This window comes from Acanthochromis polyacanthus, chromosome 9 (assembly GCF_021347895.1).
Source record: "Acanthochromis polyacanthus isolate Apoly-LR-REF ecotype Palm Island chromosome 9, KAUST_Apoly_ChrSc, whole genome shotgun sequence".
In the NCBI taxonomy this organism is placed as follows: domain Eukaryota; kingdom Metazoa; phylum Chordata; class Actinopteri; family Pomacentridae; genus Acanthochromis; species Acanthochromis polyacanthus.
In genome coordinates, this window is record NC_067121.1 from 25,815,812 (window position 1) to 25,828,165 (window position 12,354).

Below are 12,354 nucleotides of genomic sequence, written 5' to 3' on the forward strand. Positions count from 1 at the left end.
TTAGTTTACTACATGTTTGTGCTGAGATTTTAAAATGTTGCAATACAATCAGTATTTGACTGGCGCAGAGCAGCAGCTTGCAAATGGCTATGGAGTGACTACTGATTAAAATGTAATCTTAATAGCTTTGTTTCAGCCACTATTTCATATTCATCCTGACAGCATAAACAAAAATATATGACAGAGAACAACTTTATTGGGAATTCAGCAATATGTGTGAGCACAGAGAGTGGGAGAGAAGTGAGGAGATGTAAAGGACTGACATGGCTGTTTTAGGCTTCATAGAGACACAATATAGGCTACATACCAACACAGTAACCCACATGATGCTGGTAGGTTTCCAGTTGATCTTAAAGCTTCCACCATCTCTGAATGTTGCTCAGCATTACAGTTTTCTACATAGTTCTGATTTGTGGACATACTATCAAAGGTAGTTGGAGGATTTTAGCCACATTCACTACACAATATGCTAACACTTAAGATTTTCTGGCCGTTGTGGTGACATTACTATAAACCTAATAAAAGTAATCCGCTTGATCAGATGCTTGGAGTACATTAAGACTTTGTGTTCACTCTTGCAGCAAACACCAGAACATTTGGTGTGCTTTGACGTCGGTGGGTTAGCAGAAACGTTAGAAAATACATACACCAACTGGACCTTCTCCACTCCGGCTTTATCCTGAATTTTTCCCCTCATAAGCAGGCAGTGAGGGGGTAGGATTATGCAAATTTTGAGTTATGCAACTGTTGATTCCTCAGTTCGAGCACAGCTGCACAGTAACATTCTTACTAACTTGCAAAGATTTAGTTTTGCAGAAGTAAATGTCTTCATATTTTAACAGAATCTATATGACATTCTGAAATTTATAGCAACTACAAAACACTAAATATGGATTTAACCATATGTAACTTTTAAGGTTAGATGCACTGCAGCAGCTGCATTGATGCATCCAGTATGTGGGCTGATTGCTGCCATAATAATGGGAATTCATTGTGAATGACCTGACATGATACCTCATCAAAGCAGCTTTTCAGACCTTTTGTGCTGCTGCCATGCAAGTACTTCTGAAGCATAGTTTGATGTCTGAAATGCTTCTACTTCACAGCAGCACAGGGGCAGCCTTCACTGTTTTTGACCCTTACATCTCTTACAACAACTTTTCATCAGCTAGGTAGCTGTTGGGACCTGCTCCCGGAAAAATGCTGATGTCACTCAAACTGTCATACGTTTTTCAGTAACATCTCCAATTTTTGTCTGACAGAAGTCAGCATTTATTGACACACACATACATTACATACACACAATCTGCCTCAGTCAGTGCCTGATAGGAGCGGGGTGTGACAGCACAACGCCATAGTGTGTTGTTGTGATTGAGTCACGGGGGTTACATGAGGTCATGGCCAATAAAGTGTCACCAGCGGTTTGTAACACAATCAGCTTGTGCTAACTTGTAGTCGAGGGGTGTGTGGCTCAGCAATTGTTTGAAAATGTTCACAGCATTACTCAGGCACTTTAGAAATAAACATGTTTGTTTTTAAAAGCACAAGCAGTTTCTGTTTTTGTATTTCATAATGATTTCATAGTTTGTTTTTTTTAAGCTAGGTCATCTTCTGAAGAAGAACTGAGATGTGGCTACTTTTGACTCGGGATATCTGAGATGTAGAAGCCAACATTTTCTGAATTCAGCAAAGGCAAGATAAATGTTTAAGTATTCCCTATATTCCTTCTATAATTTGTGTCCAATAAGTATTTTGCAGTTGCAACCAAAATTTGATGAACATTGGGTGTGTTTATTCTAAATAATGCAACACTTTGTGATCAACTTTATCAGTGCTTTAGACATATGATTTGTTTAAGGGGCTATAACATGGAAACGAATTGAAGTTTTTAAGCTTAAAAAAACTTCAAAATTTGACTCTCCTCCTTTCTCTTTTAAACTGGAGTTAGCTATTTATCATAAAACCATTGTTACCAATCAGCTGTGGCTGTACTCTTATGCACATCTAGATGCACGTTATTATCATCTTATCAGGAAAATAGTTACCATATACATGGACAGAGATGCATGTTGACACAAAATGAATGCAATGATGGGAAAAGTACTGGAAAGATGGTACTTATATTCACAATAAAACCAATTCATTGATCCACACCGTCACACTCTGGTCCTCACGATGTTAGCACACTGAGTTGAAAGAGCACTTTGCAATCTTAACAAGGGTTTTCAAAAGCAGCAGAAAAGTCACACACCTCTTTAAAGGTAGAAGTTCATGGGTGAAAATAGGAGCCACATCTGGGGAGGTCCACTACGAGCATTTTAGCCTTTGAACTAAACTCAGCATGCACTTTCTGTCACTATGGGCGTGTTTGATTTGGGTCACTTAGCTTGCTTGTTGGGTGGTACATTAAGGCTGTAATTAAGGGAGTTGAAAACTAATGCTAATCTTAGTCCAATAATGACAGCACTCTCATTTTTTTTTTGCATTGTTATGCATTTTGTGTAACTGCTCTGGCCCAGGTTTAACTGCACCTCTTGAATCCCTTCACAGTCAGTTGGTGAACAGACATCCATGAAGTGAAGTATTAGAACATACGCTGTCATTTAGAGAATGTGAGCTGGGTGTGTCTCCTCTCTGGTCGTGGAGCTCTGACCTCCAGCGGCCACACTCAAACTCACAGCATCTTTTCTTCTACAGCTGCTGATTTAGCTCTTAATGTTTTTCCGTTCTTAAATGGTTTATTATGACATTTTAATAATATGACTTTGTTACTGCAAAACATTAAAGAGTATATGTGTCTGTGTATGCTTTATATTAATAGATTTTTGTTTTTTTTGCCTAAGCTAACAGGTTGTCTAGCTTTCTATATGTTTTAGTGTGAGATGGTGGTCATTGGTCCATTAAATCTAGATCTGTGAGATCTAACTTAATCTTTTTGTTGTCTGTAGTGAAATATGGATTTAAAATAAAAAGTTCAACAAGGCAAAGTATGTTGCTGTCACTTTTGGATAAATGGTTTCTGTTGGCTACATTTTTAACCATGGAAAAGGATAGCAGCAGAAAAATGCTTGGCTCAGTTTGTTGTTCCACATTTGATTTTAAATCTACTTTTGAATCATTTTTGTTTTCTACATTATGGATAGCAATACAGGCTTTTGGTTTTGTCATAACTCTTAACAGTTGTTATTTCTATCCAGTCTAGAACTTTCTTAATTTGCTGGTCAAAGCCTGTATGGTACTTAGGAACTTTCTGTAGGACGGTTGACCATAACGGATACCATAAATCCACACAAACAATGCATTGCATCTCTTCCAGACTCAGCAGGATGTTTGAGCAGTGGCGCTATCTATAGTTAGTTTTGTTTGCAGCGTGGAACTCTTCCTAGAATGCTCCATTTCTGTCTGTTCACACTGAAACTATAAAAATATTCTTTTTTTTCCTCCTTTGTCTGCCTTTTCTGTTTCAGGCAGTCGGAGATATAGAGAGAATTGCAGCCATTTCCTCTGCAGCCCGCGACACGTTCATACACAGATACATAAACACATGCTGCTTTTGTCTCTCAGCTGTTTATTTTTACACAAAAGCGTTATGAACCTTGACTGTATGAAAGAGATTGGAGAGAATTTAAATACAAAAGTCAAGAGGACTTGTCCAGGCTGCTGGAGATTACTGCTGTCACATTTTCCTTCAATATCCTCCAGGGTTTTCTTTCCTTCTCTTTTTCTGTGTCCACATATTCAGTTTTAGCACGGCTGCCCTCAATGAGGTGATACTGTTTCAAATTGTTGGTGAAGAGAAAGAGCACATGTCTAGATGTGGGCATGCAAAGGTTATGACTTATGATCCTGGTTCACTATTTTGACAACAATTTCCCACATATTACACATGCGGAGACTTGTGCACAGACACATACACTTACACAACTCCTTCATCAGTTGCAGGATTCATCGCCAATCCCTGACCGCATTTCACATTTTTACATTTCATAAGATTTCTATTTCCACATAAAACTGGAACACGTATCTATAGTAGCCGGCCGATTAGTCGCCACACACACACCCACAGAGACACACACTTTCCGCCCTGTCTTTCTTTCAAACTCCTTCAGAAGGTGATTGGTTACTCCTGGCAGTACAGATTTTAGCGTGACTGGGATGCAGTCAAATACATGCAGGAATTCAGCCCTTGATGCTCTCAAACCTGCCCCGTCATCCTCTGACTAAAGAATGCTTTTGAAAAGAAAGAGAGAGGAGAATTAGTTGGCACAGTGAGAGGAGAACTAGAAAATATTTCATGATTTGGGATTTTATTCAAAGCCTTTTGGGAATACCCGATTTGTCTTTGGATGCCAGGGTAATTTCAAGGCAGGCCTTGAAGGTAAAGGGTGGCATCTTGTTTTTTTCAAGCCCTTCGCTCTCAACCCCTTCATCAGCTTACACAACTACAAACACCTGCCTGAACTCTATATAAGAAGTAATAGTTGTTTAAATTCTCACTTAGACTTTGGCTCCTTCCGCTTATTTTTTTCTGTCCTTTCACTTCGTCACTATTTGTGTACTCTTCCTATGAAACTGATTGTTCCAGTTTTACATCACACACATTTTCTTGATCCAAACCTCATGTTGTTATTGGGTGATATGGACGTAGTTTTTTTATTGTACTATGGTATACATGGCACTCAAATTAACATCTTTACCCGACGGAATTATTTAAAATGTTTTGAATTTTACATCTGACTCTAATGACGTAAATCCACCACCCGTCATATTGTTGAACTGAGTGTTCATCTATAGGTCCTGAGTTGTTTTATGCTTGAAAATGTGTTTTTCATACTGTGTGTTCTTTGTACTTGAAAAGCTTTCCCTCCTGGTATGATGACAGCTTCAATTCTAAAGGAGACGGAAAAGTTTTTCAAAAAGCCTGTTTGAGAAACTGCTTAAGAGGTTCATTTAAACCCAGAGCAGCACTCGTTTTCCAACAGAGAACAGATAGGGAGAGAGAGGCTATTCACTGCGTATTATGCATTCAACAGTCTTTAAGAAGACATCGTGAAAAATTGTATATCGCTTTAGCTCCAAGGACAAATTAGAAATTTGCTTCTTTGTTATGTTGTTGGAATACCATACTTAAGTTCTATGCTACTTTTTAAAATAGTAAAACTGCAAATTTGAAGAGAAAGACATATCTAAAAACGCTAACAGTCTGGAAGTCCTAATGCAATCAAAACAACCCAACAAACTGCGCTGGACAGCAGCCAGCCCACAATTACACTGAGCGTGGTTTCCACTGCGACGGCGTTTTAATTGATTCCTTCTCTAATTAACATGCTTTAAGGACAGCTGGGCCAAGCTGCATTGTGCTAAACATCCCCCGAACATCATAGTTATTAGCTTAATACCCAACTGGTTATCTGCGTGGTGATGGTTCAGTACATTCTGCAGTTCAGCAGAGCATTTGCTTGCAAACTCTTGGAATGTGCACTGAATTTATTCAGTTGCTTTACATATAAAAGGTTAATTGTGTTATCATTGTTGTTGTCTGGACTCGAGGAAAGTTGTTTCTTTTTCGCTGTCTATCTTTCATTACCACTTATCATACCCTTGCAGGCTCATGCAGAAGTAGTTGGATTCATACAGTGGAGTTTTTTTCTCTTAAGTCCATTGACAATTACCACTATCACACGCACTGGCTGGAATTGCTATAGAGCTGAGGCAGGAAATAGAAATTTTAATGTGTCTCTCATAAACTATGAGCCATCTAACTAGAGGCTCTTCTTTTTTATAACACAGAATATCACATTGCAACCTCATAGCAAGCAAAACCAGTGCAGGACACACAAAGAGTCTGTCAGCAGGTTGTAATGTGACCCAACTAATAACCATAAAGTGCACAACTGTAAGCAGCGTGTAATGTTGTTCACGTGATTGCCTTATACCTTACTGTCCATCTGTGAAAACTGAGACACCTCACTATTGTCAGTGGCTTTCATTTTAGCTGTGAGGGTAAGTGATCTGTTTTACCTGCTTGTACTTAAGGGCCCACTCGAGTTTCACGAAGCCCAGCTTTGAGCTATAGTTGTACAACGGCACTGGAGCACTCATTTCACTCACTCAGGCTGGAGTGAGTAGATGTGATTTCACATCAGATATAATGGGTGACATGACAGATGTAATAAGCTACAATGTCAAAAGTACCCTCTTGTGTCAAGATCATTTTAAGTTTCCTCGTCCGCTCTTCCTTTCAGACAGCTGTAATCACCACTCTGGTAAGAAAAACAGAAAGAATACTAATGTGTTCATAACTGCTCTTTTACTGGCTCTGACACCAGCTGAGCTGCAGCAGAATTACTGCAGACAATCAAACATTTTTACATCAACGTTTGCTAAGTCCTGTCTGGGTCTCTTGTCATTTGTCCCAATTTTTCCACTTGTCAGTTTAAGGCCTTGACTATGTGAGTATCTGCTTTTTTATGTCTTATTGTGAGGAAGGTCTTGTCTGAAATGTCTCATCTGCAATGGAATAAATTGGTACGACCTTTTTTATAAATATTCTGGATTCCCAGCAGATGGATATTTAATATTTTACTGTTCCCCTGACTTTCCCTCTTGCACGACCAAAGGGTTGATATTTTTGGTTTTGTGTGAAATGTCTGTTGGATCTATTTCAGTGACATTTCATACAGATATTTGAGGTTTCAAAACAATGTATCCTAATTACTTTTGTGCCTGCTGTGTGACTTTTCATGCAGTGCCATCATTAAGTCAAAAGTGTTTTGTTTAATCTTTCAGTTTGTGACCAAATACCTGCAAAACTAGTAACATTCCCATGAATCTTAGCTGCACTCTGTGTTTATAGTGCTAATTAGTAAGCATTTGTATGCTAAGGCACTGAACTTTGAACAAGGTAAACATAATAATTCCTAAATATCAGTGTGTTAAAATTTTCAGTGCAGGCGTGTTAGCATGCTGAGGTTATGCTGTGCATAAGTAATACCTCATTGAGCTACTTACATGGCTGTCGAATATTGCCGTTGCTTCAGAATTGTACTTTCGCCAGGTGTTATAATCACAATGATTGTCTGTTTTCATAAAATGTTTCTTTTGGCATGCTGAAGGTGTAGGAGACAAGTACTTGAAAGTCTCCTTTGCTGTCAGGTGTGGGAGGGAGTCAATGGTGAGGTGTCAGTGGCAAGGATAGTTGTCATCCTTCAACACCTGAAGTCCCACCCCCATTCCTCCTATTCACCCAACATGTCTTGACTGGTTGTTCCCTCCACATGAAGGTCCGCTGCGTCCCAGGATTGATCTTGTCAGTTTTCTCATGAATGTTTAATCGTGTGTTTGCACGTGTATGCACATGTAACCTAAAGGGTAGTGACAATGGGCAAACTGTGTGTGTCTCTACAGCACCACACATTCCACAGTCCTGACTTCCATGCCTCGCTCTTACCCTCATACTCCAAAAGATCATTCTCTTGTTGTGTCAGGGGAGCTCCTTGTCAGGCACAGTGTGATGGAACAAAGACCACCTTGATGATGCTGGACAGCAGGAAGGGCCAGCGGGTGGTCCAATTAGTTGGCTTCATGCTAGCATGGTGGGGCATCATAAAGAGTCGTGTTTCAGGCTCCAGGCGGATAATTTCTTCACGCAGATCTGTAGTCATACAGTGATTGGGTATATTTTCTGTAAGTCAAAGTGTTGATTTAAATTAGATTCAACAGTGAAGTTTAAGTGAAGGTTATTGGTTTTATTATTTTCCTCCTGTCAGTAATGTAATCTTGCAATAAAGGAAGCTGTGACAGCAGGCGTCTAGCAAATATTTCTTGATCTATTTAAAATTAAAATGTGTGGTCGCACAAATGTGCGTACTGTATGAAATTGTTCTGATGCATTATGGTGCAAATTTCACAGTACATTATTTGATTGAATCATGTTCAACAGCGAACTAGCACTGACAGGAACTCAGGAGAAAATCAGTAAGATGTTTAACATTTCTTATGGCAATAAATTAAAAAAGACGCACCACAAAGATGAATAGTGTTGCTATGTAATTTATTTGTTTTCTGTATTCCACATAACATAGCTATTAAAGGTTTTATTGACATTTTTTCTTCTTCTTTTTGGTTCCTGGAATCATTCTCATTTCTTAAAAATCCTCCCGAATGTGGTTTAAATTAATTGCAGCACATCATCCTACCACCCAGGGCTCGTTCTGTTGTACACCACCCACACTGCACTTCTGTTTCCCCAGGACGCTATGTATCATCGGCTGGGGCTTTGCTGACATTTACAGGGATGATATATCAGGGCAAAAGTAGTCATATGTCAACTTCAGAAGTGTTACACAGGAGACACAAGGAAGCAGTGTTCCAACAAAACACACTGTACCCCTCGCTGGGGTGACATGCTGTTGCAGCGTCAAAACCTTGTTGAGTAAATATACTAAATATAAATATACTTGTGTTAATGTTTCACATTTCAGATAGAGGAAATTAAATTTTATGAGTGACTCACATGCAGACTGTTGAAAAAGTGTTGTAAATGGGACTAAAAAGGGCTTGATTACTTTTGCCTAGCTAACAAGCAGTTAGCTAATTATTTTTTTTCAAATTTACAATCCATCTTATCATTGCTTCTTGATTGGCTGAATGCTGTTCACACATAGGTAAATATGACAGAAAAACAGGAATATTGTCCTATGCATGCTACAGTGTGAAATATACCTCCTGTTCCTGTGTTTTTGTAGGAGACCCATGAGAAGTTTCCAAAACTGGGGCAGATGGAGGCCTGGGATGAGCTGGGCAGTGGGGAAATAGAGGAGGGCAGCACCACAGACTGTGATGATGAAGATGGCTGTCAGTCCTCAGGAGACGGTCAAGAAAAGAACTGTAAGTGACACATTCCCGCTTTGACTTGCATAAACTCTCACATATACCCACATCTTCATTATCTACTGTTTTTCCCTCTGCCAACTGGCACAAAAAACCCTCACTCCTTTATCACTCTTATGTCAATGCCTACACATATAAAGATTTACGATATGACTGTATTTGCTCTACCTTCCATCAACTGGTTTTGTGCAATACATGCCAAGGACAGATCTGCCTCTGACAAGGCATTATCCTCTCTCTCTCCTCTCTCGAGTCACACAGGCTTCGAATTGTTTTACTGCCACAAAGTCACTCACATTTTCACACTCTGCCAAGGTTCCAGCAAAGGTGGTTCTTTAGATCCTGAGACAACAAGCCTGTTTACGTCTATGGGCGCACACTCACATATGAGGTGTCAGAGAGGAGGTGTTAGGGCTTGTATTGGCTTTGATGGTAATCATTTGATCTCCTCCAGACGTTTTACATTCATCATCCCTAATCACCGTGTTGGATTTTTCCACCTACACAATAAAACAAGGGAATCTGGTGTAAGCCTTTGTCTTTCTAAGGTGGGGGGGGGGAGTTGCGAAAAACAGGGAAAAGCACAAATACAATGATCTATGCACACAGTATCATTTGATGCCAGGTTAGGTATACAGGTTCTGATTTTTTTTTTTTCATCTGGTTGGTAAATAGGCCATCTGGAGATACTATATGCTGTAGAAGCAAGCAGACAGATAATACAAAGAGGGAAAGGCCCAGTGATAAGATCCCGGCTGAGTAAGCTGAGCCTCTTTGGCTTCCCCAGAGCAAGACTGCCAAAATGCCAGGTGCTGATTCAGCAGTCTCTTCATATGTAACATGTAGCATGTTTATTCTGTCCAACACAAATGCACATTTTGCACAGTGTAGATTAACCATCTACGTTAACAGGGGCCACAGAGAGTGGAGAATGCAGGTGCCCTAGATGTTTACAATTCTCGACATGTAATAACATTGTCCCCATTTTGAATTCAGCCAGAGACTTTTGTTGCTTGTCATCGTTCCTCTGTTTCCCTTCAATGGAGGTCACTGCTCCCCCCCCCCCCCCCCCCCCATTCGAAATAAGGCCAAAATTTGAAGAAGAAAAAAACATCCTTTAGAAAGATTTTTAAGATGTTCTCTTTTCACACAGCTTTCATCTCTTCTGTTTTGCTGGTGTCACGGCATTTTAATTATTACCAGATTATTGAAGCAACATTTCAATAATTTGACTACTGAAGAAGAAGAACGACCGAAGAATACACAAACCGTGTTCTACCACAGCTGCAACCATTTTTCATACAGACTCCTTTTAACCTTCTGCTTTTGTTATTTCTCACTGCAAAGTATGATTCGCAATGCAGCAAGTTGTTGCACTGCTGTCTTCATTTTGTTTACGTCTGCTTCCCCATGAGATCACATAAGGTGGTGCTCTGCTTCCTGACTGCTCCCTCTAGCTGAATAATTTTGATAATATCCTGTAGTGTGTGATGTGCCATTATTTTCTGATCTTTTAGTGCGTGCATATCTGAGATTCAAGAGCAGAATATCTGGGAAGTGTCTCCTTATGTGTGTGATGCAACCCGATTTCAACACCTGCTATGGTTTTGTAGCTCTTGTTGAGTGAGCTCAGCCTTAAGTGTTTTTCACTACATGCAAAAAGCTGTCAGGGTACCTGTATGGAAATGTACACCAGACTTCATTTTTGTCACCATGAGGTCAACACTTTTTGACTGACACATTTTCACAATAAGATGATGTTTTTCCACAGAGCCCTATGGACCGCACTGGACAGCAAAGACACAAATATGAAGTAGAGTCTATCTCATCAGTGTTCTCTACAATCATGATGACAAATGCTTCTTTGATAATCAAAACTTCATTTTACTTCAGCACCATGCACTGTGCTTTGTGCAGTTTTACCAGACTACTTGCAGCTGTGTCCAATCCTGAAAGGAAATAAACAGCAATAGTTGATGCATAATAATTCAAATTAAAAAACTAAAGTTTCAGTGTAAGACATGAGCCATTACAATGTAGAAATGCGCAATGTAATACTCACCAGACATAAGGGCTAGAAGTCGGCGTGTAAATGATCGAAGCAGCCAGTGGGGCATATGGTGCTATCAGAACATATTGACACTACTAGTTTAACCAAAGAGTAGCAAGAAGGTAATAAACACAATGCAGTTATTACACCAATCAATAACTATTACATTCTCAGTTACACACAGGTCTGAACAGGCCCTTTCAGCGCTGTTCCTTGTTACGATGTGGATAAAAAATGCCAGCCTTTGTCGGAGCTCTGACAGCAGCACCAGTATCCCAACAGCAGGGGATAATCAATCAAAACCACTGTCTGAGATTTGCTGAACAAACCCCATTAGTCTGTGCTCAAAGTATAAATCCATATCCTGGTGAGCTCTGCTCCCTGTTCAGCTGTCTTTCATCTTTTAAAGGAATGTTTGTCATCTGGTTACAAAATCACACCTTTTGAAAGGGTGACTGGTCTATTGGTATCTATGAAAACAAATCACAGCGCTGGCCTTGTTATAACTGACCCTATTATAAGATCACTTTAAGATGGAATCTGATTTGCTTCTCTAAAGACTGGTGTCAAGAGATGGTACACTTCTTCTACGATTTAAACCCTAGGGAACTGTCTGCACATCTATTTCTCGAGGCAGGTGCGTAGGAGAAGGTAGAGCACATCCAACAAGTACAAAAACTGACTCCCGCACACTGTCTAACTCGTGATCATCAAATTATTGGTGCAGCATTTCGGTACTAGACCTTCGTCAGGCAGATTTGCCTAGCACTGAAACATAGCACTAACACATTTTTGATGCAAGTTAGACAATGTGCAGGAGTCCGCTTTTGAACACTTCTTCTGTGGCACGTGGACAGTCCGTTTTTGATACAACATCGATTCACGTTAGCCAAGACTGACTTTGAGCTCTCTTCTGGGTATGTTCAACTGTTTGTCAAATTTTGAAGCTTTCAGGTAGATAATGTTCGAGGTGATAGGCATTCTCTAATCCCATTTTTCAGTCACATATTGTGTTTACACATTCCCCTTATAAACTCTTTGAAATGACCAATTTGAGGTCCAGACTTTTCTCTGACTGAGTATTTTTACGACTTAAAAATAATGTGAATCTCACCATCTGACATCTTGTGACATTGCATTTCTTTGCCTCTTGATGTTTGATGACTGCTGTGGTCACCGCTGTGATCATCTCAAAGCAATATTGACATAGTAGGATTTACATATATTAAATGAAAATCCAGGTCCAACAAAACAGATGTTTTGTCCCTCACTCTCTTTTGACTGCTCACATATTGGTTGAACTGCCGTTGATTATTCAGACATCAGCTTTGCCACTTCTTTGGACTTCTTAGCTGAGTGAGTTTGTTATACATTATAGAGCTGATTTCACTTTCCATCTTTCTGTGCATTTG

General features: G+C 39.7%; 1 protein-coding gene across 2 annotated transcripts in view; it reads left to right on the top strand.

The window, feature by feature from the left end:
• gpc5c (glypican 5c) overlaps window positions 1-12,354 on the top strand; it is a 107,071-nt gene that overhangs the window by 75,791 nt on the left and 18,926 nt on the right. For both annotated transcript variants that reach the window (XM_022194977.2, XM_022194976.2), the window contains one exon: window positions 8,748-8,889. In XM_022194977.2, the coding sequence (XP_022050669.2) occupies window positions 8,748-8,889 (142 nt within the window). The remainder of the gene's footprint in view (window positions 1-8,747; window positions 8,890-12,354) is intronic.